The sequence below is a fragment of the Vidua macroura genome, chromosome Z (assembly GCF_024509145.1).
Source record: "Vidua macroura isolate BioBank_ID:100142 chromosome Z, ASM2450914v1, whole genome shotgun sequence".
Classification (NCBI taxonomy): domain Eukaryota; kingdom Metazoa; phylum Chordata; class Aves; order Passeriformes; family Viduidae; genus Vidua; species Vidua macroura.
The window spans coordinates 15,305,114-15,332,979 of NC_071611.1; the positions used below are offsets into that span (position 1 = coordinate 15,305,114).

General features: G+C 36.7%; 1 protein-coding gene across 8 annotated transcripts; it reads right to left on the minus strand.

Annotated features, from left to right (window-relative positions):
• Window positions 1-25,140, minus strand: CEP78 (centrosomal protein 78). 8 transcript variants are annotated; one of them, XM_054003668.1, is made up of 18 exons: window positions 24,785-24,936; window positions 24,065-24,133; window positions 22,636-22,912; window positions 22,256-22,431; window positions 21,500-21,572; window positions 20,889-20,992; window positions 19,920-20,094; window positions 18,035-18,148; window positions 17,718-17,782; window positions 14,961-15,069; window positions 14,339-14,356; window positions 13,306-13,441; window positions 12,347-12,392; window positions 10,656-10,799; window positions 5,853-5,930; window positions 3,998-4,164; window positions 2,089-2,242; window positions 1-821 (listed from the first exon to the last, which is right to left on the minus strand). In XM_054003668.1, exons 3-18 carry the CDS (start codon window positions 22,886-22,888, stop codon window positions 291-293), a joined length of 2,343 nt encoding a protein of 780 aa, XP_053859643.1. In that variant the 5' UTR covers window positions 22,889-22,912; window positions 24,065-24,133; window positions 24,785-24,936; the 3' UTR covers window positions 1-290. The 8 variants fall into 8 exon arrangements, with proteins under 8 accessions (XP_053859643.1, XP_053859642.1, XP_053859648.1 ...); XM_054003667.1 differs by lacking the exons at window positions 24,065-24,133; window positions 24,785-24,936 and adding an exon at window positions 25,048-25,140; XM_054003673.1 differs by lacking the exons at window positions 24,065-24,133; window positions 24,785-24,936 and adding an exon at window positions 24,995-25,003.
• Window positions 25,141-27,866: the final 2,726 nt, after the last annotated feature.

Sequence of the window (27,866 nt, forward strand, 5' to 3'; positions counted from 1 at the left end):
TGTAATCAAATTAACTTTATTAGCTCAAAAATCTGTGATAATGAAATCTGTATGTCGAGTCCCTCATGTGTAGTACAAACTCATGGGTACCATTTTAGGTGTATCACATGTTTTCAAAACTAAAAATCTAGTGACAAAGAATGCAAACACAAAACAGGAATACTGAGCAGTATGCAATGCTCTAAAAAGTCAAAGTCTACAAAACTTTACAAAAATTCACTAATTATACTGAGACATCCAAGACATAATCTTGCAAGTCTAAAGAACAGTGCAAACATTTTAGAACAACTTCAAATGCTGGTAACACTTGGTATACTTTCCTGTATTTCAGAGACAGATCCTACAGTATCAGTTCCAGAGCTAACATGTACTACCTGCAGTCTACTTTTGTCTCCTCTCACTCCGTTACTTGGAGTTGCAGTTTCATTTGCTACAAGGATGTGTTTCTTAGAGGAGGAATTATTTTTGCTTTTTTCACCAGGAATACCATTGGATATTCTGCTATCATCACTTTTGCTTTGTACACTGGAATCAGCAAATGAATGCAGACTGGTAGCCAACTGCCTTACTGAGTGATGTCCTTTTGCTTGTTCGATTTGTTTGACTCTCCACTCAGATAATACTGGAGTACTACTTCGAGTCTTATTTTCTTTATTTTGGTGAATTATTTGAGCTTCATTTTCCTTCCACAAACCTGGCTGATGCTGCTGTCCAGCAGCCTGAAGTTCTCTTATTTCTCTAAGTGATGAAAAGGCATTATTCACAACCATCTGGGATTGAAATGTGCCAGGAAAAGGAAGTTGGATGTCCCCAGCTCTGTTCTGAAACAAAAGATTCCAATGAAAAAAAAGCAACTAGAGGAAAAAAAAAAGAAAAAGCCAGTTTTGCAACTGCCATATATACTGGAGTCTGCAGAGCAAAATACAGACTTTAACTAATGTAGGTAAGATGCAGAGTAATAGCAACTGAACAATCTTTATAACCTTTCAAAACAGATTTCTGAAGATTGCTAGGTTGATAATGACACAGAGTAGGCACATGACAGTTTCACATCTAGCTTGACATTTATAGCAGAGATGTGCCAGTTACACAAAAGTAGACAAAACTTAAACACATCTATCATCCCAAAACACCTGCAATTCCTTATGTTTACTAGCAATTCACAGAAGTGTAGTCTCAACAATCTATACCACAACACCTAGCTGCTACAAGAACCCAAACTAATCACGGATATTGGGAGGTAAGAATGAGAGTTTTCAAACTGCAAAACTGGAAATTCTCTCCACACTGTTAAAACAACCCCCAAATTTTTAACATTATATTTAAGGACCTCATGTGTTCTTGAGGAAATTAAAGCAGTTAGAGTGAAAGACTTTGGATATAAGAAACACACTGGAATGCAGACTGATTCTTGGTACGACCATTTTATTCAACTTACACATAGCTACAGGCCTCCAGTATCTAAATTTTTATCGGCCTTTAAAAAAGCCTGGGTTTTTCTTCTTTGTTACAGGAATTTTAATATCTTCTTTGAAAAATCCTCAAGGTTTACTATTAATTCACAGAGTAGGACATAAAACCTTATGCAATATTTACAAATACTACAAATTTGTATTTGCCTGAAGCTCATGCTACGGCCACAGAGAAATCTATCAGGACTGGACATATACACTATAATTACTTACAAGATAATTTACAATTTTCAGAAGGTACATTGTATAGCCTCTCCTGTAAGACCAATGTTCTTAAAAACACTATACTTCATTATTAAATGTTTCTAAAAAACCTTATAATGGTATTTTCCAATTTGAATGGATGCATTCCACTACTGGAACTTCCTATTTCAGACTAGGAAACAACACAATTACCACCAAAGTTTAATAGGTTACAAAATACTGCAGTTTGTGCTCTGAGTGCTAAACACTTTAAAAGCTTACATTAATCACTGAATTATTATGATATGTATAAATGCAGCTACAGCAAAGGGTTGCAGTAATAACTTCATGAATCAGAGGGGGATTAACAGCTGAAAAGTACATTAAAGAGTATAAAGTAGAATTGCCTCTAGCATTCCTTATAAAGACTTACTTTGCTGTTCTCAGTATGTTCCTGTCTTTCTTCTTCAAAAGACTTCTCCTTTACCATGTTCACAGGCTTACTGAGAGTAGCATTAATTTGTGGATGCCCCAAAATACCAAAATCTGATTGGTCTATCCCAGCTAATACAGCAAGTTGTCCAAGCCTGTAAAATATACATTTAGTAGAAAATAACACAAACTATTCTTACTTTTTCAAAGACTAAACATTCAAAAACAGAAGTAGAATCTGTTAAAGCTTTGAACATAGCTTTCTATTACTTTATGTGAAGCTCAGAGTATCTTAACTAAGAAAAAAAAAAAAAAAAAGGAACTGATGGTATTTTCTTGTCTTTGCACAAATTAGCCGGCAAATTCAAAACAAGTGTTACAAGGCTGAGAATGAAGCTCTCCTAGTCAGCACTGAACTCAAAGCAGAATACTGGCAATGAGATTCCATGTCAGGCAGAACAAAGATTAAAACTGTGTCATTCAAAAAGAAATTGGTGCACAAATAGCATAATCTCTTAACATTTCAATGACAAGCTCCACAAATACAATTATGTTGGGTCACCTGACAGCTTGTAAGATGGCCCAACCAATCACATGTGGGTTTTAAGCCTCAGTAAAAAGTGGAAAGTTGCAGTCATTAACTGATACCATGGCATATGATATATAGAAGCTTACTGAGAAGAGCATTCTTCATGATTGGGATTCTGTAACGTTCAGTACAGCTCCTTATTACTATGAACAGGCATAGGGCCCATATAAAGAAATTTTTTTCATGTGGTGAAAATGCATTTTTCCCTTCCTGAGAAGTTTGAAATTCCTGTAGTAATGGCAACTCTACAAACCGATTGTTGCAAAAATTAAAATACAGCCTCAGGGTGAACTTTACAGTTAAGTTAGAATCATTGAATCATGGAATCATTAAGGTTGAAAAAGACCTCTTAATATAATCAAGTCCTGCCATTAATCTAACACTGCTAGGTTCATCCCTAAACCATGTCCCTAAGTGTTTTCTGGACAGGGTGGCCATTTCACCATGCTCCTGGGCAGCCTGTTCCAATGTCTGACCATGCTTTCAGAGAAGAAATTTTTTCTAATGTCCCTTCTAAACTTCACCTGTCACAACTTGAGGCCATTGTCACTTAGGTCCTAAGTTATATCACTACAATTTGGAAGTGGGAGATAGGGAGGGCAAATAAAATCTTCTGTGATCTTCTCTGAATACACAGAGTAGACTAAAACACATATTCGTATCATTCCCTTCTTGTGGATGAGACTGCTGTGCTTGGTCATACAAGCTTTACAAATTGGGTTTGAGCCAAAATTCTTTGAAAAATGGGAAGGATGAACCATCCTCTGACAAATTGCAGGTACAGTAGTAATACAAACTTTAATCAATAGTCTCTGAAATAACTTTAGTAGTAGTAGTAGTAGTAGTAGTACTGCTACTATAAATAAATACAGACTTAAAATACAAAGGCTGGAGATACAAATCCTATGTAGATTTCCATACTTCAATTAGTGAATGGAGAGCACAAGGCAACAGGACACTTTCTGAAGATAGTTCAACTGCATTTTGAGCCTTTCATATTATGGGAATGCTAAGAGCCAAAGGTGATTCACTAAAGACCTGTAAACATGCTTTAATAGAAGCTTTCTACTCTTTTGGAATAGGCTTCTTGAAAGCCTTTCCCAAAGACAGATGAATGAACTCAGCTGAATGAACAGCGCTTAGATCATGCTTTTGCCACTAGGAAAAGACTAAATAATAGGTACATGGCTAATTTATTTTCCTTTGCTCTCTGAGAGTACAGACCTAGAAATCTGGCAGGGTAGCAGGCAGCATACTACATTGTGAGAATAATTTTGGAAAGATCTCAGGAAAAACAGCAAGACTTAAAGTGACAACCTACCCAGCACCTTTAAGGAGGTCTAAAAAAGCATGAAACTTTTGAAAAGAGTTCTCAATGCTGCCTAGAACACCTTCATCTTCCAAAATCATGCTGGTTACTGACTGTGCATGAAGAACCTCGGATAGGGAGATATTTAGACTCCTTAATCTTGCATTTTCAATTTCCAGCTATGCAGGGAAAAAAAAAAAAAAGAAATTTCTTTCATTTTCAGTTTAAAAGACCCAAAATATCAAACCTCACCTGTGTGCCTAAACAGCAGCATCATAACTGATGTAACAAGATGCAGAGTTGGCTGTACCACACACTTTCAGGGCACAGTTACATGAGGTCTGTGCAGGTCTGCTTATCCACAGCTGCAGTTCCATGCTACTATAGATATTCCTGCAGGCACTCAAGACCACTGGCTTAGCACTGTCTTCAGTATGTACAGGATGTTACAGATCAAGTACAAGCAGAAAAATTTAGCTTTCATATCATTTTACCTTGCATGTATTATATGACATGTTAACACCAAAGAATTTATTTTACTAGTAAAAAAACTTTAATGAAGGCCAATGTCCTCCTTATATTTACCCCTCTATATCGAGGGAATGCATACTACTATTATCTCTGCCCTGCATTGTGCATCCCAAAACTGAAAGTTTAAGATGATTCCATTTTTCTCCACATCGACCATTAATCAAATTGATGATGAAACTGAAAACTGCATGATAACTGCAAGATATACAAGGTTTTGTGTTCGAGGGAAGCATTAACTCGGTCATTTAAGACTACAGCTATGCAATCAAGTACTACCACAGGCTTTCTGTCTTGTATTTTTTTTTTTGAGAGGACAAAAAAATTATAGATTGTGTAGTGCACTGTAGGCAATAAATAAGTAACAAAATAAACACTTTTAGAGATTAATGCTACTTGTTTTATTCCATCTCGTGGTACAAGCCTCGTCAGAGGAAGATTTCTTATAAAGGGTGTTTAGCCTAAAAAGCATTTAAGATCTAAACAACAGACAGGCAGCAGAGCCCACTGGTGCACATCACATTACAGGAAGATGGGGATAGTCACACAAGAGGGCAACAATCTGTCTTTGAGAAGTGCTGAGTTCTTGGTGGATATCTGCTCCCTGTACTGTGGGGTATCACTTGTTGCTCATACTTCAAAGGATATCACCACTTTCACTCCCCTCCAAATCACATGTAAGGACCAAATCCAGTTGCTTACACTACCTTACACTCAACTATATTACAACAAATTCTGCTTATTCGTGCAGAAGAATATTTTTAGGTCAGCAACAGCAGAGGGAAACAGACCTCGCAATTCAACTGTGGTAAGTTATTCAGTTTTGTCAAAGCTGAACTGTACTTCACAACAACGGACATGCAGAAAACCATCCAATATGGTTAATACCTGCAGAAAAAAAACTTAAAAACCAAAGCTACAGAATAAACCAAATTGAACAACAGTTGTGACACACAGCTTTCAGCACAAGTCATGGTAAGTGAGTTGGGAGACAAAGAACTATCCATGTGTACATACTGCAAATAGATTTAATCACTTTCTTGAGAAAAGCAAGTATCAGGATGCCCCAGATCATAAGTGTTTCAGAAAACGAATAAAACACATTGAAAGAGTAGCTTCAGTTGGAGTTCAAGGCTCTGGAACAGAATCAGTAGAACAAACATTACTAAATACAGATTTCATCACTGCCCTTAAGACCAGTAAACGATCCACGTGACTTTGAACTGAAACTCTGGAAGCTAGTACATTAGTGGTCATTGATAATTACCCCCAAGCAAGCGCATTCTCTGAGCAGTGCCTCCTTTAAAAGTAAAGATCGTTAATAGTTAAGTATCTTTACCTCTAGTAATCGTTCCTCAGCCTTTACTCTAGCTTTCTGTTCTTCCTTTAGTTTTTCCATGCATTCTTCCAGTTCCAACTACCAAAACACAGATAAACTATCATGAAATTTATCTCAAAATGCCAGACCAACATGCAACAAAAAAAAAAACCTCAACAACTTAACAGCTAGCAAATGACATTCCAAATATACCTTCTTCAAAAATACAAGACAGAGGTCTACCAGTAGGTGGTAGGATAATATTTTGCATCTACGATGCATCTACGATGCAAAATATTAAGACAGAGAAGTAGAATTAAGTGTGATTCACTTAACAGATTTGTAAGACTGCAACAGATCACATGAAATTACAGTCCAAGTCTCTTTGGTCTATGACATAACCATCAAGAATGTATGTTCTTCTCTATTTCCCCTTCACTTTTTCAAGCATGATTTTTAACTAAATATATCTACATCATCAAAAGCTCATATTGGGCTCTACTAAGAAATCCTTAACAGTCATATCTAGATTTTCCAACTATACTCTTTATCCAGGATTTTATTCCTTCTTTTATTCCTTATTATAGTTGTAAGAATACAAAATTCTGAAGAACTGCACTCTCAGTAGTCAGAATACAAAATTCTGAAGTGTAAGAATTGTACTCCTCCTAATTGGTTTCACTTAGTTTTTCAATAAAAAGTTTTTCACAATTCCAAATTTAGTGTTGCATTAACAACAATAAAAACAAATCCAAAACACCGAATAAATATATTCTAGTCTTATTCATAGGATGCCTAAACTTGTATTTTAATTAAAATCTCTGTTTCAGTAAGAGTAGTCAGGATTTGCAATACCACATTTTCTTGCATCCCAGCAGAGCATTATTGTCTTTAATTACAGCATCTGAACTAGGAAGAATTTTTGTTCTTGTACACCTTAACAATCTTCTGGTTCCAAAGGTAAAACCTGCTCAAATTATCAAGCTATTCTATTTTTTCAGAGCTTAGACTATACAAATTAACAGTACACAAAACTTCTCCCTTTCACTTTGTATACAAGCACATATATGTAAAAGGACACTGCATTTTGTACACACTGTATCAACTAGTTCTAAAAAGAATCAAAGATTCGGGTAGTATTGAAATAGTTTGTTTACTAGTAAAAGCTTATTCAAGTGCATACTACTGCATTACACATAAGCAATCAACTGAGAAGACTAGTGTGCAACAGAATGCATAGTAAAAATAAACCTTCTACAGATGCAAAGATGTTGTAAGCTGCAAGGTACTTTTGCAACTCATTCCAAGATGGAGGTTCTAGAAAACTCTCTCTATGTAGACCTCCTAGTGACAACCACTCAAAGTGATGATTATGGGTCTGTCACTATTCCAGTAAAGCACACTCCTAAAATCCCTAGACTAGTATCAACCAAGCAAACGCTCCAAGTAGAAAGCTAGTAATATCTTTATCATACTCATATTTGAGCATCAAAACAGATTTAGCACTGTCTCTAACCTGCAGGCATAGGGTGGGGGGCAAATATCTAAGGAGAACCACCCACAAATATCACAATTTTACTGCCATCTACCTTTGAACATGTGGAAATAATGGGAGCTATAAAACCTCTACATACATAGAAGCACAGCACAGCAAATAGAAACCATAATGTTCTGCACTGACAACTTGACAGGTAACCTGGAATCCCCCAACCTAGCTTTGAAGATCAGTATTAGCTATCACAGACTGAAGAATTCTTACCCTTCCATTTATAGTGCAGATGCATACGTATAATTATTTGTATTTTGAAGTTTCTAGGATGTAGGCTAGGAACTCCACTTTAGAAACCATAGCTCTCTAGTATTTATGTTTTGGACGTATTTTAAATAATTTTAAAGATGAAAGCACTGACCTTTTTCTTCAAATAGCTGGTTTGTAGTGTTAAGAGTCAATGGCTTAGACAGTAATCAAATTATTATGATTTTTTGAACAGAAATGTAGATGTTTTGCAGTAATGTTTAAACTTGATTTATCACACTCTAGATGTACATAGTATTTCATGGTTATGGGCTGAGTTCATAACAAAACTGAACACTGCAGTTGCATCTCCTCATAAGCAATATCAAAGCCAGCATTTAAAGAAACTAATTCTCACCATTATATTACAAGTATATGTACATTTTAATCTTTGATTTGCTTTTAAGAAATTCACTAGTTGACACAACGCCCTAGTCTCTGTGCCGAAAAAAAACTCCAAAATTTATGTCAGAGAGTTAAATGTATATCCAAGCTAGCTAAAAGACTAAATCTTCAAATATTACAGCCTAGAAAGACAGCACTGATAGAATTTAAGATGAAACTGAATACCAAAAATATAGGTAGCCCTCAGAATTACCATAAGTAGTATGTCTGTTCAACACAAGACAGAGGTATAAAACTGAAGTTTAAAAAATTATATTTTAAAAAATTTAGTAACTGATTAGCCATGTTCTTCTATTTGATTGCATCGTACTTTGAAAGAAAAAACAATTACAGTGCAATCTCTACTTCTTTGCAATTCACAAAGTAGTGAGATGTAGAAAGAGTTGCCCTGATAACTAGATTAAGGGTGAAGTTCACCATATAAATCCCTAGTTAAAATTTAAAAGTATGGGAGTTACCTCAACTACATACTTCATCAAAACCAACTGTAACATTTGATTCCCTCTAGTGGAAGGAGAGAGTATTTATCAGTTCTCATTTTTTATTTAAGCAGATATACTAGGCTTTCACTGGCCAAGGCTTTTTTCCTTTTTTTTTTTTTTTTTTTTTTTTATGAAAACACAGCTAAGTACTACTTGTTTCATTAAGTAGTATGCTTAAAGCCCCTTTTTCTGCAGAAGGATGTAGAGAAGTTCTCTAAGCCTTGCATACTTAAGTGAAAGTCTGGTCATTCAATCACATCAAGAGATGTTTGGAGAGCTTTTTTTTTGACAAAGCAGCAGTTTAAGAAACTCCCACCACTTACTGTTTATTCCCACTCTGCATTCCCGTCGTTGTTCTAACACAACATGTTGTCCCATTTACTGAAAGGCCTGCTACCACCAAATACACTGGACTACTTTTCCATTAGATCAGTTCCTCAAAGCACCTCCCTTCCCAAGCTGCTGCACAGTAACAGCTATTTAATGACAGTCTTATGATCAGATAAATGTGAAAAGAAGCAGAAGAGGATTAAAGCAAGAAAGGAGAAGGCACTAAGTGACAGAGGGAGAAAAGACAATTCAGTGGGGCCAACCTGATAGTTTGTGCCATAATGTGAAGCCTGCTTTGTGTGAAGGTAACATAAACAATGGGTGAGGCACAGAATCAGGTGCAGATTGCTTAACTGGTGCTATCTGATAAGCAACCATGGCCTAAGAAAGTATTTTGGTTTTCAAATTCAGAAAGTCATTAAAATCTGTACCTTTACAAGTACACAAAAATCAAAATTTTGGGGTAGGTTGCCAAAATTTCTGGGTTTCTCCCCAAGAAAGTTCAAATTAATCACAAATTGTCTCTTCCTTATAGCTGCCCTACATGTAGTACTACAGCTAACACCAACGTGTTACCTGTAGTATGGTCAGTATGACATCCTATCAGTCAGCATGACAACCCTTCCCCAAAGCACAAAACACTGCCTGCCTCTGCTGTATGACATGAATATAATATTCTTCCCTCTCAAAACAGTAAGAATAAATACATCAAAAGCTTTCTGCAAGCACAGTAGTTCCTACATAGAGTCTTTTGGAGCAATTTGCATATCATATTGAATTCTGTGACTTCAGACACAGTGCTCTTGGTAAGAGTGTTGAAGCCACCACACAGCACAACATCAATACATTGGACACTAATAGTAAAAGTTGCTATAAAACTAATTTCCAGCAACATGAAAACCCCTTGAAATCTTCCTGAACAAAAGTTCTAGGGAGAAGAATGCCTAAAGAAAAAGTGTACATTGTCTGAAAGGGCTGGTAGCTATTGAAATACTGCAAATATGCAGTATTTGTACAGTCCTTTTGCTTTCCACAACTCATCCCACCACTGATAAACCTACAGCAACTTAAAATTTAACTTCACTCCTCTTACACAAAGACAGGTATACAGTCCAATATTTACACATACAAACAGCATATTCACCCAGTGTGGCGCTCTAACAACCACCAGCAAACCCTGACTGTAGATCTTATTTACAGAAGTAATCATTGGTTTCTCTGAACAGAATTAAAATCTTAACACTTCAGAAACAGTTAACTCATTTATTCTGCCTGCAGGTGTTACTTTATAATAGTGTTAGATTACCTCAGCAGCATTACAGAGCCACTGATACATACCTTTTTTCCACCCTGTTCTTTTATGAGAACATTCCCAATCAAGACATTTCCAGAAATAGTCTGTTTCACTACTGCTAAGTTTAAGTATTGAAGTAGAAGGAATAATAAAAAGCAAATGAAAAAAAAATTACGAGACTCAATTATAAAATGGAACTCAAACACTTTCAGTTATTTTTGTAATTATTTTTAAACAATAGCAATTTCTATATTTTAGCTCTTAGATACAACGCTAAATTATTTTTATAAAGGAAACACTTGAAAGAAAATACTACAGGCAATAACACTGATCAAAAGATCTGTGCACTATGATGCAAAATTGTAACAGAGAAATTACACATCTGCAGCTGTATGAAGTTATTCTGAAATCCTGCTCCAAAACTAGTTATTTGCTTAATTACAATTATCTGAATAAAACATGGTTTAATTTATATAATTTGCCTTTACAGAGTCTAAGGCACTGAACATGCTTCTTACCTGTAACTGTTGATATTGTGCTACATCAGTCTTGTCTAATGATTTTGACAAATCTGTCTGCTGGATAACATCCTCTAAATCTTCTGTGTCTTCAGTTTCGGATGTAGAAGCACGTTCTAGTATCACTTTCACAGGAACACCTGTCTAGTTACACCAGAAAAGAAAAACAGGCCCACTCATAGCATTAACATGTTTAGCAAAAATCAAAGATTAAATAATATCAAAAGCCTAATTTAAATATAGTTGTTTCCGAGAGTCCTTTATAATATAGATATATTGCCCAGCCATACAACTTTGAAATAAATTTGCATAAAACAATATTAAAAAAACCAACCCTATGTGTGCCTATGTTGAGTATTTGTGGTGAGGATTTAGTAGCAGAGTCAGCCCCTGCTAGGCACAGCCAGGGCTGCCAGGACATACCAGTTGAGACAGAGTAAATTTATCTTTAAATTTAAATTTAAAAATTTAACAAGGTAAAAATCCATTTGGATTTAGGTGAAATGTGCTGCTTTGAGCTTACTAACATAAGTAAAATACCCTGTTTAGTCTGGTAACTGCAGCACTAGCAAAACTGCCCCAGCTAAGGAGAAAGAATGCAAATTTCCAAGCTAAAGAGATAAGAGATAAGAAAGACTCTTCAGACCCTGAAACAGACAGCACACAGTGACCCAGGAGTTCTCTCTGTACTTTCTGACAAAAACTGAGTACAAGTGTAACTAGCTGTAAGTGTAATGTGAAATCAGAAGAATGAATATGCATGAACCAATTGTGAAATTCTATGAATATGTAAATTAGTTAGAGTAATAAAAAAGGATCCTACATTTTCAGGGGCACGCATGTCCTTTATAAAAGAAAAAAAATCCCTTACATGCGACCAGCGCTGAAATAAACATACCGTCCCTACAAATCTTTATAAGAATTGTAGAGTCTTAATTTTTCACCACAATTCACAGTCCCAGCTTACCCACTGCAAGGTAAAAAATGCCAGACAGGCACAAGAGGTAGTAACAAAAAGAGTGAGAAAAAGCAGAGAGAACATCAGGCTGGGATCAGGAAGAGGAGTTCCTTGGTGGAGCCAATACCCTCATTCCAGACAGGGAAGACCCATGTCAGAACAGAGGGATCAAAGGAGCTGCTGCCCACAGGCACCCTGTGCCAGCTCATGTTTTCCCAAAGGACTGCAGTCCATGGGAAACCTACACCACAGCAGAGGATAACTGGTGGCTTCTGCAGCCATCAGATCCTTCTGTAATGGAAATGAGATACAAAGGAGAAGGAAGAAAAATGGGTTTTTTCTTCTCCTCCTGGCAGAGCAGCTCAAAGAGAGGTGCAAAAACAAGTATATAATCCAAATCCAAGACAGGAAAGACAGTGCAGAAAGCCTTCTGAGAAAATGCTGTTGGTTATTCTTATTGCCTATGGAGGGATTGTGCCTATACTCCAACTCAGTTAGCTCATAAGACTAAGAACCCAAAAGATACAGAGATAGAAATGGAAGTAAACTAAGTATCAAAGAAGCTTTAAACAAAGGCTGATGTAAACTACTTTTTTCACTCCTATCAGTGAGAATCTTTAAAAGTATGTTCCAGTCTTAGCTTTTAGACAATGAGATTCTGTTGAGAACATTTTCCCCTTTTTTCAGGCATCTACCCACTAAAAACAAAACCAGAGTGTGAGAAAAACAGTACCTGAATCTTCAACGGCAATTCTCCAGCACAATCCGCTGCCCTGCCTCTGAAGTTTGGAAAAAAAACAAACCAAAACCATACTTTTAAGGAAATTAAGTTTATAATGCTCCGAACACAAGATTCTAGCACAGGTGAAGCAGTAAGAGTAAATAAACAGCATCAGACACTGCACTACATCCCTTTAAGCCTCATTACATTCTCATTTTGATTAGTACTCCCTAGTTAATCATGATTTACAGCAACACTACTGGATGCTAACATTAATATCTTCAATAGGCATCTTACTCAGTTAATTATTTTGAACTAAGGTCAACAGGAGAATTTGGTGTTCAGAATTTATGTGCAGCTTAATAACCACAGTTGCAATAGAGCATTAAGGAATTTTTTGTTTAAATAGTTATATAGTCTCCATTTTGAGAGGCCAAGATCTAGGGAATGGATTAAAAAAACAAAAACAAACAAGAACTGTCTCAAAAGACAGCTTTCACATATAAGTGTTTTTCAGTTTTATTTTAATTTACAGTCCTTAGATGATCACAAAAATTATGCTGGTATTGAGTGGCGTAAAGCAACAAAAAGAGGTAGGAAAATACCTAAGCACCATGAACTGGATCTCAAACCAACTATACCAGAAGTTTAGAACACTAACTTGCCTCTTCAGCTATGATACATTTGATAAATCATTACTAACGAAAGAACAAGCAGACAAGGCAGGTTTGGTTGTGGTGGGTTTTTTTGCTACATATGAATATTCCTATGGCTATCATGTATTTTTGTGTATTTTAAATCCTTACCAGAGAAGAATTTATGTAAAATCCTTAAAATTTATATAAACAGGAAAAATTATGATGATATTCTGTGTGTAACTTTCAAATCGTATTTTAAAAAGCTACTCTCTACTGTATTTATCATGCAAATTTTATGGGTTAGTATTTTCCCTTGTACTATGAAAACCTCACCTGTATCTCTTTGCACGTTCTGCGGTCCGCCAAGGAAGGAAGCCCTTTGTGCCTGGTGGTAGTGGTTTTGGTGAGTAACTCTCTCTCACAGTGGAATTTTTTTTCCCAGGACTTACAGATTTTTTAGATGATAATCCTGGATTGAAGAGCACGACCAGAAGAAAAGAGAATTCAATACCTGATTATTCATATACAAATTCACAATTATGAACATATTCATTGTTCATAAAATGTTGTATGTAATAATAAGGACTGTAAGAAATCTGCCATTCAGTCTAATTTTGCTAAAGTGTCCAAAAACTTGAGATTATATGGTATGTTAGGTTGCTGCAAGACAAGCTGGTTTTCAAAAAAGAAGGCAAAGCTTTGTAACAGAAGAGGTTTAGATGGCTTTAGACCATCCACGTAGATAATAAAAGCATCTATGTGTTTGAAATTACCCTCTCGTGGCTTTAGAGTGAAGAACATTTTAGAAGAAATATTTTGCCCATAAATAAAATAAATAAAGCTTGTACGGGACACCAGCAATCTCTTCCCTTCACAGGACTAATAAGAAAAAGTAGGGTTCACTGGTCTGATCTTTTGTTGTTGTTTAAGTCATACAGCATCAAAGTAAACTTAGAAAGAAACCTAATGTGGATCATCATTCTACCTCATATTCTCTCTAAGCCAGAAACTGGTAAGTCTTGAAAATTAATCATGTTATATTTCCTACAGTTAAACTAGTGAGAACTCAGGTTATTGTTTCTCTGAGATTAGTAAAATAACTGATTTTTTAAATGGTATAGAAATGCATCCCTTCGTTAATGGGATTTAAAGATTCAAAATATCAATTCATTCTGAACACAATAAACAGGATAGTTTTCACCTTGACTCCCTTCTTCACTTAAAAAAAAACAACCCCAAAGCACATAAAAACCCCACACACAACAAACAACCCCAAAACAGAAAAAAAGACAAAAAAGCACAAAACTCTCCACAATCACATTTGCCAGACATTTTTTTTTCTCCCACCACCACCCTGATCACTTACCTCTCTGCTTCCAGATAACTAGAGTGAAGACAAGAGACAGTGAAATGTATTACAGTGAAATTTCTAGTAGCTTACTGAAAAATGTTTAGTATCACAGCTATCGGTACTTAATTATAAATATTCAAGATACCTATGTTATTTTAAACATACTATTTATAATAGGTTTACATGAAGTTAAAAAAAAAAATCTTAAAACATTTTGTACCTCAGTAAAAAAATGCATGTTTGTGTGTTCTGGCAGAGGACAGCCTGCTACAGAAAGGTTACAACAGCAGAGAACTAGACAACTTACTACTGCCAAGCTTTGCAGAAGTGAAAGCTTGTGGAGACACAGAGTAAATATGTCCAATGCTTCCACACATTTTAAGGTCAGCATATCCTACCATTTTTCCAGCCATGTATCTAGCAGCACTAGAAACAAAAGCAAGTTTCCTACAGATACCAATGATGATAAAAGATGCATTATAATTAAGAAGAAACAGAATTTTTTGTTTTTGGAGTCAAACGTTCTGTAAAACACTAAGATTTAGACACATAATATATTTTCTAATTTAAGCTCTTAAGCATTAAGATAAAATTTTCTGGACAAAATGTACTATAGGCAGAAAACACAAAGAATTACCAATACGAATAGTAGCTTTTCCTTTCCGACCACTTCCTAGGACAATAGTTCTTTTCTTTGGCTTAGTTTTCAAAGCATCTTTGGAAGACGGAGACATCAGCCACTTAAACTGGAATTTGGTTTATTTTTTAAAGAAAAATAAATCTGTTTAGTAACTGACAGTTGAAGAGTAGCTTAATTAAAGGTAGTTTGTCAGATATAAAGAACACTGTACTTACAGGAAACTTTACAAGCTGTAAAATCAAGAAAAAACAGAAGTCTAAAAAGGCCCAAATTTAAGCAGATGATAGTCTACATTACCAGAAAATATTCCCAAAACACCACTACAATATCCCATCCAATATTATCCTTTCTCCTGTGGAAAACAGTTCTCCTTCTATAGCAAAAATCTCCCAGCATCAACCTTATAAACAGGCAACCCTGGCTTCTGCACTTCATCCTCAGACAACTGGCTTGATAGGAATGACTGGCACAGACCAAAGTAATAAAATCTTCCCTAATGTGATTTTGTATTACTGATAAAGTCAGTATTTTAAAAAACATGAAGTTTATTTTTATTTACCTGTAATGAAAATTCATCCTTACAAAACAAAAGCCCCGAAATAAAATTAAGAGACAGTGATGATCAAAGGTCACAGCTGTACTTCAAACTTCATTTCCTTACAGCAACAGCTCTATTCCTAAAGCTTCCCCTTGCCCTAAAAAAAGTTTAAATACTCCTGGTAGATATTCTAAAATTACTCTGCACTTACTTTTCAGTGTGCATCTCTAATACAGGGTCTAGTGCTGAAGCAGTCATTGAAGAAAATACAGATGACATTAACACAAACCTTGTCTCACATAGCCCTAAATCCCCCATCAGAGTACTAGGAACAGTATGCCAGAGCTATTCCCATCTAAAGCATCAGAATGATTAAAATGCCATTACTGTGCTCTAACTAACTAAGTTTAATTCAAATTTATCATTGTCAAGGAAATATTTTTCTTTTCACTTTGGATACAATTAATGCTTGTATTAATTTTGCTGTGTCTCCAGATGGATCTGGTCCTGTGCAAGCAAATTGATCATTTTAAACTAAAACACATCCAGAAAGAGTAAAATTAAATTGCAAGCTTCTAAGAACAAAAGTAATTTTAATTTTGTTTTGCTAGACACCTAAAAGGGCAGCTTTACTAGGTTAAACTGAAAGTTTATCTAGCACATAGCCTGTCTCATCTCTGCTGTTGTTGTACAACATCTAAACATCTAAGTATAAAGACAGCAAAATATAAAATCAGTGTTTTGAAAGTATCCTGTTTTGTAGATACCTTCAATGGATTTTCCCTTGAGCTAGTCTCCCAGAAACTATACAAATTTTCACCACCTATTACACTTGGTCATACCTATGATTACAGTTCACTATACTGCTACACAGAGCTGCTAGAATATACAGCTTTTGTTTTAGCAAAGGCATCAATTAGCAGTAGACAATTATTCCTGCAAAACCCAAAAAAAAAAAACCAGTCCAGAAGAGAATCAACTACATGCTACTGAAAAACAAACACCCACTTTTTACACAAAGCAGGATGGAAGGAAAGACAGCTGTGACTAGCAGAAGAAGCAAAGCTATGTAGCAAGTCAGTGGTAAGTATTTCTTCATCCATGTTGTTAATGAAGAACAAAGAATTACTAACACTGCCAATAAAACTTATAATACCACACTAACTGGTTGAATATAAAATTAATATCTTGAGTCAAGTAATCTTTTAGCATATGAGAGACTTCCCAGAGTTGCTTCTTTCCATGGTCTGGCTATCCAATTATCTTTAGCATTTCCAGGCAGATGTTATTTTCATGTGATCCCTGTGATATTTTGTAACTTTTAATTGTATCTGCCAAGCAGAAAAAGTACTTCTTCACAACCAACTTCAACTTCTCAAAAAAGGTTTTCTAGAGATTGAAGTGGGGAACTGTATTAATCCTCCAGAAATTCTACACACAATTTTTAGTTTATTAGACAGTCCCTACACATCCACAGCTCTGTCTTTATTTAGTCTTTTCAAAAACCAAAAGACATTAAATTCCAACACAAGAACTGGAATTGTTGGGACTCCTTTGAGAACTGAATCAGATTTCTGTATATTTCAACAGTATACCTAATCATAAATGGTCTAGATATTCAGTTTATGCACATTACTGTGAACTCTGTGAACTGTGGACAGTTAGAGAAAGAGGTAATGAACTGTTTTCATAGGTGGTCTGCATTGAAAGGACAGTCCTGAGCAACTTTAAAAAAATTTGGTTACAGAAGTTAGAGACAAGAAATAAGTTCTAAAATAAATTAAGTGCTAAATTTCAAATTGTGGTTTCCTTTCCTTTTAATTAGAAGTTATTATTACCATGTTGACAAGGATATATGTAGTAGAAAGCCCTCCAGCAGTCCTGGAGTAATATTTAGTTAATATTCTATGGTAATGCCCAAATACACACACATTTCCACGTTTCTTTCCATTAAATGTATATCCAGGTTTTATGACACGTGATACCTTTAATTCCATAAGAAATCATACAGAAAGCCCAATATAGTAACATGTTCATCATAATGGTTTTAGGTTTCCCTGTAGATAGTTTTTTTTTTTTTTGTACTGAGTCAAACTTCTGTTTAGAATTAGAATACTTGTTTTAGATTAATTTTGAAAAAAGCCATCCTTAAAAAATTAAATGCAATGGAAGCTACAAAAAAAATCCCAAACTCATTCAAAATGTGTAAAACATACCTCTGAGTCAGCAGTGCTTCCATTCTTGAGAACTCTTTCAATAATCTTTTTCATTAGAATATGACCTAGAATGAATTAGAACACCTTTTTAAGAATTTTCTGTAAGAGACAATTCTTTTTGTGAACAAAGAGATCACTGAATAATAAGTACATATTACCTATCCTGGTTGTTTTCCCATTTTAAAAATGTTTAGCAAATTATTGTGACATGTTTTTTTTCTTAAAAGCAGTTTACCTTTCCCCATATAGTTACTGAAGAAGAAAAAAAAAAACCCAACAACCAAACAAAGAGAATAAATGCAGACACAGACACATACCAATTAATGGATTTTTTCTTACGTCAAGTACCACTAATGTTGTATTAGTTTGAAGAGCATCTAATAATGACCTTGCTCCTTCATTGGATATTCCACATTGCTGCAAATCAAGCGCTAAAATGTTTAAGGAGGAAAAAAAAATAATCAGTGAAAGCAGTATTGCATTTAATTAGTAATTTAATTTAATAGTTAATATCTAAAAAAAAATCAATCCTGCTGAAAACCTCTATTTCATAGAACATGAAGCATGAGAACTGAGGACATGATGATAAGAGTCCTCTGTAAAAACAGTAGTATTGCTTTCAAAGAAGACAACTAGAACTTTTCAACATTAAGAAATAACTGTTAACATCTGCAGAGAAGGTAATATTAATCACCCTACCTACCACCATATTACAGTGGTAATATGAACCACTGTGGGCAGCCTGTGGCAGTGTTCAGTCACCCTCAAAGTAAGAGGGTGTCATCGTATTGAGGAAAAACCTCCAGTGTTTTAATCTCTAACCACTCCATCTTGCCTTGTCCCCAGGTACCACTGGAAAGAGTCTCTCTCCATCTCCTTTACATCCTCCTTTCAGATATTTGTACACCTTGATCCCACTCTGAGCCTTCTCTTCTCCAAGCCAAAGAGTCCTAGCTTCCTCAGCCGTTTTGAAATCAGAGCTGGTTTAGTCTCTTCATCTTAGTGGCAAATCACTGGACTCTCTCTGGTAGCTCCAGTTCCCTCCTGTACTGCAGATTCCATGACCTCACTTGTGCTGCATAAAGAGGAAGAATCACCTCCCTCAACCTGCTCACAAAGTGCCTGCCTAATGCACCCCAAACACCACTTTGCCACAAAGGCACTTCACTGTTTCATGGGAAGCTTACTGTCCACCAGGATCTGCCGCACCCGTTATGCAAAGCTGCTTTTCAGTCACACAGCCCCTGCATGTTCTAGTGCACAGATTATTCCTGTCCAAGTGCAGGACTTTGCACTTCCTTTTCTTTAAACTCCATTAAGTTCCCATCAGCTCATTTATCCAGCCTGCTGAGGTCCCTCTAGATGGCAGCACATCCTTGCCTTTCTAGGGATCCAAGACAGTAGTTTCCTGCATCCTTCTCCCCAGACTTCCTGAAAATAGGCATGACATTAGCTATCCTCCTCCAGTCCTCATGCACCGCCTCCCAATCACCATGATCTTTCAAAGACTACTGAGAGTGGCCTCAAAATTACATCCGTCAGCTCCCTCACCACTTGTGAACACATCCCATTAGGGCCTATGGACTGCTGTTTGTCCAGTTTGTTTAAGTATTCTCTAATCTGATTCTCAATATGGATGTTAGCTGTACCCCTGCCTCAAACTAGAAAACAAAATTATAAAACAGGTATTTTATTTTGGTTATACACACAGAATGCTTCGATTTACACCAGCACCATTAGTAATTTTGTATAATTACTAGATATAGTAATAGATATACTGTAGAACAAATTAATTCTCAAAGATACTGAAGGACAATACTAGATAACACAACAGTATTCAGATACTTCAAAAAAGGAAGAGAGATTTCTTTGGAAAAAAAGAGTACTCTTCCCAAGCTACACAGGAAGTTGCTCCTCTGGCTGCAACTGTTGTAACTGATAATTTTAATTGCCTGCCACTACTATATTTTAAGAGATGCAGTAGTGAGACATAGAGATAATAGAAAAGACAGTAGTAGAGATATGGAGATATCGCTGAAATCCTCACAGCAACTAGTAATAAGCAGATATGAGGTATATCAGGAATTTGTTGTGTAGGCTAAGTTCTATATTGTATGGAACATATATTAGTATGTCTATAGTTACTATATAAGGAAACTCCTGAATTACTCTGCTGTTCATCAGTAAAAGACTTAGTAGTACCTTTTAGCCAAAGGTCCTCTCCTAGACATTCTGCAAAGGCACTTGCTCCTCTATCTCCAACAAGCATGTTGCAGTTCAAAGTAATCCGCCTCAAACCTGTCATATATTCAAGGTCAGGTCTCCTGTAACGTAGGCTTTCAGCCCAAGCTTGACCATGTCTTCTTATTGCCTGGTGCTTTGCAAACAAAGAAGCTGTTACCAAGTGAAATGGCAAAGCCATAATTGATGACATGATCACAAGTTTGTTGTTTTTTTTTTTTTTGTAAACCATATTCAACAGCTTGAAAGCTGGTATAAGAAATATATGCTGGTATAAGGACACCATTCCCGAGTTCAAGAAACGTAACTAATTTTTAAACCTTACCAGTAACTCGTACTTGTTGTGACTGTCCAGTTTGCAACACAAATTATTAAACTTGGCTACAAAGTATTTTATCACCTTCTTTTGACAGATGCTTTCAAGGCACATTGAATAGGAAGTAAATACATACTATAAGTAAGTAAATACGCAATTTTGTGCATTCACAAAAATCACAACTAACACTAATTAAAACACAGTACTAGGCAGAAGCCTCCTGATCAATAAATCAGCAGCTTCTAAACTGCAAATTTGATTATTCTTACCCAGTGCTTCAGAATACTTGAGACATTTTTCAAAATAACTGACAATGAAAGAAGCACCCTGTTAACAGGTGTCAGTCATTTACAGGCCTACTCCTCATTTAAAGAAAACACTTTATTATTTATGTTTTTTTCTAAGAAATAGTGAATTTAAATTCCACACCAATAAACTGAACTACTTTTGTCATACAAAGTCACAGCTTTCATATGAACATACACTTAATTTTGGTATTCACACAAGTTCCTCATGAAGTGCCTTAATGGATTTTGGGCTTTAAAGCAGAAGTAAAAAATTAAATTTATTAAATTCTTACAAACATTCCATTCTAAGAAAGTTGATTAAATTACCTTTAATAAATTTGCTATATGTTCTGCCCCTCGCCACGTGAGGCTACATGCTGTGAAGTTTACAAATCTGATAGTAGCTGTATTCTTTATACTCTGACAGATTGCTGAAGAAAACAAAAGCACACATGTTATCTATACACAGTATTTCCACGTTATCAGAACACGCTTTTTCAGTAGTTTATTAAGAAGCAGCTTGAACAGCCAAAAGCTTTGACAAAGAACTAGTGCTGAAATATAGAGTATATTTTAAATACAATTAATGTGTTCTAAGTTTATACATTTCTAGTGCAAATGTTCAGCAAAGAATATCTGAACAAGCTAGAAAATATGTGATTTCAGTTTACTTATAGAAACTTAAACAAATCAGGAAATGGTAAAGAAATATGAATGCTGTTTCAGAAAAAAGTATAAACATCACTATAAAGTAGTATAGATATTTACTAGCCTGAATGAAGAAATTCAAGTCTTTAAATGCTACTGAGTTATGCAGAATAAAGTGAAGATTGTTCTTATAATCTCCATAGATAAATTTAAAACAGGAATGGAAATACTGAAAAATTTGCTCACCTATTCGGAAACTTAAAAGAGAAAAGTTTTGATTCTGAACTTACTTTCCAACCCTCCATCTCCAATTGGACAGTGGGCTAAAGAGACACTCTCCAGAGATGAAGCCGTAGCCAAGCCCTAAAGAATAAAACAACGTTGTTATCTGGCTTGAAAAGCAAAAAAAAAAACAAGACCAAGTCACCCAAACTGCTCATCCTCTGTTCCTTACAAGAAACTCTAGGGGAGTCAAACAAAGGTCAAAACCAGCAAACCTTCACCTTCAGTTTAAGCGGGTTCATTTCTTTAGCACAGAGGAAGCTTGCCTGTGGGCAACCAGGAGCAACCTCCCTCCCTAGAAGCCAGCAAACTGGAGCTTTTCAGTAACACATCTGAAGATCAGTTTTTATCTCTTTAGTGTCCCACAACTTCCCTTCTCTTCCCTTCTATTACATACACAGGGGTTTCAGTCATGAGCCTATGTCATATGCCTCAAGCACATCGCAGAGATGTTGCTAAGATCTTTCTAGTAAGCCTTATGTTTCTGTGACATTCAGTTAAGACCAGGTTATACTTATTCTCAGCAGAATCATTCTATATGTATATATAATGTACACATATAATGTATATGTAATAATTCTATATGTATATATGTATAGACTACATAAAGATATCTTAGAAGAGAAATATCATTGTCTGCAACAAATACATGCAAAGATTAGTTGCTACTATTCTCTGTTCTGGGCATATTTCCCATTTATTTGTACTATTTGTATATTTTGTACTATTGCACTATGTATTTGTACATACTATTATATTCTCACCTTTGTTAAAAGTGCTAGGTCTCTTTCCCTCAGAAGCAAACCCTGCAGTTCTAAATGTTTTAGTACATCTGATACGCTGAGGCAGCCTTTCACAGCTTTGCATAGTTGGCCAGTCAAGTCTTTTGATAGAGTTGCTGGAATTCTCCTTCTAAAGTAAGTTTTGTATCTTTCAACACCTAGTGAAAAATAAAAATTACACATCAGTAAAATCCAGTCCCTGATGGCTAAAAAGCAAGTATAATCATACCTTCCTTTTTTGTGTACTTTCTTAAATTGTAATTCCTCAGGCATAACAATTCCTCCCCTCATGTATTCAATCACACAGAAGTTTTATGCAGTTTTAACATGCATACATCAACATATTTATCTTTTATACAGACCTGATTCTTCAAGACCATGTTGGTGTAAACTTCTTATTCCAATAGAAGTCAGAGTCTTGTTATGCCTGAGAGCATTCAGAAGTGGTGTCCAATCAGTAGCTTTGATGCGATCTACAATTAGATCAATAGCATCACGAGTCACGTTAGCCTTCACAGCTTTCAGTGGGAGAGAGCCTTGAAGTTCACAAAGATGTTCATAATGTGAATAGAAATCCAGCATGCACCGTCTTCTTGATTTGACTGATTCAATCATTTCTTTTATGTGATAAACTTCTCTCTAAAATAAGAAAGGGGAAAAAAGACAAACCTTTTTTTTAATATGTAACTATCTTGCATCGCAGTGCCAATTCAACACACATAACCAAAACATGAAAATGTTCCTGGATATTGTATAGCATTTACACATCTTTAATGTGTAGCTAAAAACCTTATGTGTTATGATGCTTATTATCCGTGCAAGTAAAGTTGAATGAGTAAAGGGCTGGGGGAAAAAAAACCCAAACACCAAAAAACAACTCATCTCCTCACTCTAATAGGTATATCCAGAACACAAACGCCCAGATCTATAAGCACTGACTCTTGTAGAGATCTTTTTCTCTTAAGATTTAACTTTGTAGCATCAAGGTCTGCCCAAAAGCCTTGGACACTCCCTGACCCACCATCAAGGGAAACACACAGAACTAGTTAACTTCTCTGCTACTTCAGTTAAAAGTCTAAATTATCATCATACATAATAAAATTTGATTATCTAAATATTTTTGCTATTGCATGCCAGATATACATATCCCAGTAAAATTCACTAAGCACTTTTCAGGCATAAGGTTTTGTTATACTTTAGTACCCACAGAGCATAACACTAGTAACTTCCAAACAGAATCTCTAAATACTGCTATGACATAGCTATTAACTACTGTCTCAATAGGGACATTTCTCAGGATATTTAGAAGATAGATTGATTGTTTTATTGATTTATACTCAGGACGGCATTAAGTATTTCACATAGGATATCAAACATTGTTTACATTGCAAACGTTTTTTCTTATTTGCACAGACTAGAAAGCTTTAACCAATCTTCTCAAATATTCTGAATGTCAAATTAAGGCAAGTTACACTGGACAGATAAAAGCATGTGAGGACAGCCATTCATAAAAGCATAATTTCGAAAAGTAATATATTGCTGGCATCTAAATGACTGGAAAAATAATAAGATATAAACTCTAATTTATATCTAATATAATAAGATATAAACTCGGTTCCTCCACACCCTTTTACTTTTTTTAGCTCTGATTTACTAGCATTTGATGACCACACTGTGGCCACAGGAACAGAAATGACTGAATAAAAATCCATCACTTCAGGTTCAGAAAATGACCATCAGTTTTAAGGCACCAATGGCTTCTGGTAATGTATCAATGTGCAAAATATTAGCCTTTTTTCTCCAGAGCTTAAGCAATTTTCTTTTCACGGGGGCTTTCACTGTAACACCTTAACACCACACCTGTAATTGAACAAAGTTTAACCCACTTGTAGGAAGAGACTAAAAGGGACGAACTAATCAGACCCACAATGCTTTTCAAATGGAAAACTATATAAACTTGAACACTTCTGCACTGAAGGTAGTGATACCACCAACCTGACACTACCTTTGACTTGACTAGCTCCGAGAATGTATGAAGACGATAATTATCTACTCAATACGGATCCAAGAAATCACAGTAACTGGCAACAAATTACAAGAAACATACAGCACACAGTAAAACTGAAAAATTCAGCTCCATGCTACGAGTTTTCAGGAAGCTATGAGTTTGTAGCGATTCAAATAACCAGCTGGGTAAATGTATATAGTGTGGGCCAACAGATGGCACCTAAAAGTACTTCCAGCAGCAGCCACGGCCACATGCCGACCTGCGGGGCACACAGGGAGCCCGAGCCGCTCTCACTCTGGCTGGGCGCGCCTTGCTAAGCGCGGCCCAGGGATCTGTCGGGGCCAGGCACCCTTTACTGGACCTGCTGCACAACTGCGTTTAAGGATGTAACACACCACCCAACTACAGACAGCTCCAGTTAGCACCGGGGTAAAAATAGCGGAGCTTTCATGCTGCACCCACTCATGACCGACACCGACTCAGGGAATCACTTCAGATCGCACACCCCGGAGCGGGCATCAACAGGGGACTGTGCTGTTCGCCACCACCCCGCGGGCTCGCCAGAAGCAGTCCGGAACAAGCATCAGCCGGTCGCTCCCGCGCCCACAACGGCCCCGCCGTCCCCGGCCCTGACGGCTTCATCTTCCCGGAACCGACTACGGCCCACTCCGCGGGCATCCCGCTCTCCCTCCGCGCCGCGGGCCCGCTGTTACCGCTGTTAGGCGCCGCTAACCGGCATTACCCGGCATTACCCAGCGTTACCCACCGTCACCGGTTGTAACTCGGCGTTACCCGCTGTAGCCGCCGTTACCCGCAACTGCCCAGCGTTGCGTTACTGCCCAGCGCCGCTCCCGCACCCCGCTCCTGGCCCGGCGCCGTTGGCGCGGCCGCCGCGTGGCTCGCGAGGCTGTTCCCCGATTGGCTGCCGCCCCGCCGCCCCGCCGCCCGCGTTCAAAATGGCCGCGCCCGGCCGTCGCGACAGCGGGGGCGTTACATAGCAACAGTACCGCTCAAGAGAGTACCGCTTCCCTTTCCTGAAGAAAAAACAAACAAAAAAAAACCAAGAAAAAAAGTAAAAAATTCCACCCCCAAACATACATACAAAAAATTCCAAAATAAACAAAACAAACAAAACAAAAAACAAAAAACAAAACAAAAAACACACAAAAACAAACGAAACAAAAAACAGAAACAACAACAATAAAAAAAAACAAACAAGCCCAAACCACAAAAAAACCCCAAACCCATAAAACAAACCAAAAGCCAACAATGCAGTGCTAGAAGAAAGCAGGCACTGCTTCAGCTTTCCGTCAGCAAAGCCTGTGGGTAAGGAGCTCCACGGGTAGCGAAAGGTTTTGATATACAGCAGTAGCCACAGCCAGATGGCCTGAGTCTTCCAACAGGGTAACGAACTCATATTTCACAGCTATGATTCCCATTAGGTTGCTAGGTTACATACACGGGATTACAGAGTTTTCATTAACATTCAGTACAGTGCATTATACGGTGTGACATTTAGGGCAGAATAACTCAAAATGGAGTCCAGATGCTGCTCCTAGAACTTGAAGTCCATTCATGGATAGGGACGCCAGCTAATTAGGAAAAATTATTACTGTAGGCTGATGACTAAGAGCAATTTGGTTATTTAAAAAATTATGCTTCTAATCTGTTCATAGGCAGCAGGATTTAATCTCTAAATATGAGCAAACTTCAGAGAGCTTTCCACAGAAACTAGATAGGCCTCTAGAACATTCAGAGGACACTGTGTTTATGCAGATGCAATGTTACTTGCTGTCTTTGACTGACATCAGAAGCAACTGAAGCACCTTAAAGAGCTATCAAGTGTACCAGAACAAGACTTATATCAGTAAGTCTGACATCACCATCTGTACAAAATGTTTCACTGTGACATTTGGGGAATTCAATGTAAAAGACAAGAAACACAGGAGCATTATCAGTGAAATGGCGAAACCAATGTTTCTGTAACTGTATGACAAAATATTTCCTGTGCTTGCCATAACTCTCAGTGTCACAGACTAAACTCAAGCAAAATAAAATTTATATATTTTCAAGAATCTTTACTTTTAAAGGTTTCTTGTTCATGCTACTTAGTTACACAGACATCTCCAAAACTGAAATTCAAAATCTTGCTGAGAAACTGCTTTGAGTTACTCCCTACCAACCTTGGTTTTCTTAATAAAATAATGTTAAGTGTCCCTTTCCTCTGCATTTGATTCAGTGCTTTAGATTTGCTTTTTATTTGCAACTCTCAATTTTTTGGTTTGGTTTGGTTTGATTTTGGTTTGGGTGGGGCTTTTTTGGGGGATTGGTTCTTTTTTTGTTTGTTTTGTTTTTGTTTTTGTTTGTTTGTTTGTTTTTATTGGGTTAGGTACACAGAATTTTGGTACATTTGACACAGAGCTTTTGGTACACCTTTCAAAAGAGAGGATTACTGAGGAAGTGTCAAAAGTGTTCTGTGTATATCAGTCATTGAGTAGGCCCTAAGCACAGGCTTTATGTGGTACTTGTGATGATGTCTCGTTCTGCATTCTGTTGTCTCATGTGTAGGCCTTTTGCAGCCCACAGACTTTTTGCAGAACACATGTAGTGCAGGTAGCTTGGAGTGCAAGCTGCAGGTTGTGCTCTGGCTGGTGGGAAACAGCTGCAGCCCCAAACAATGAGCTGTGTAGGGGCAGCTCTTTTCTGCCTAACAAAGAGCACAGTCCTGGAATGCCAGCCATCAACCAGAGCCTCTGCAGGGCCCAGAGAACAGTGAGAAGAGCCCAGCTGCCACATAATTTTTACTGCTTTATGTTTTCTCTTTGGTTAAAGATCTCATTCATTTTCTAATATATCCTATATATTGCATTTGCCACTATAATCTCTACTTTCTTTTGTAGTCAAAGGCAGTTCCCTTTACTGTTTAAAAGCTTCAAAAGCATAAAGTAATTTGGTGAGATGTCTCTGTAGAGAACAGTCCCAAACACACCCAAATCTGTCACTTTGGCAAATTATGTCTTCTTCACCAGTCATCATTTTGCTGAATTTGTTGAAGCGCTTTTTGTTCTCACTGTTTTCTTCCTGTATTTTTCTAGGCCATATGGTCTTGTGAGTTTTTTTGTTAATGTATAATTTATTTTTTTTATCTGTTTCAACAGTACTAGCATTTCTCAGTCTCACACCATAACCAATGTTAGCTTTCTTAGAGACATCAGGAGATGAAAAAAGGGCTGTGCAATCTACCCTGTTAGTGGGTGGGCAGCAGATGTTTTCTCTTGACTTTATGAGTGTGTCTGGAAGGTATCTTACTTGATTGGTGTTCTTCCACATTATCACTTACTGCCTAGTAAGGATGTGTTAAAGGAACCGCTTCACATTTTGTCCTTTCTATTTTTTTTTTTTTTAACTCCTCTATCTAGCCTTTTAAAGCCTGCTTCCAAGCTGGCTTTAAATAGCTGTCTGATTCCAAAACTAAATAGCTAAAAATTTTTTTCCTCTGTTCTGCAGAATGCCAGTGGGGTTGAATGCTAAGTGCAAAAAAGGAAAAAAACAAAATTTCCAGAACTATTTGAGAGGTTTCAAGAG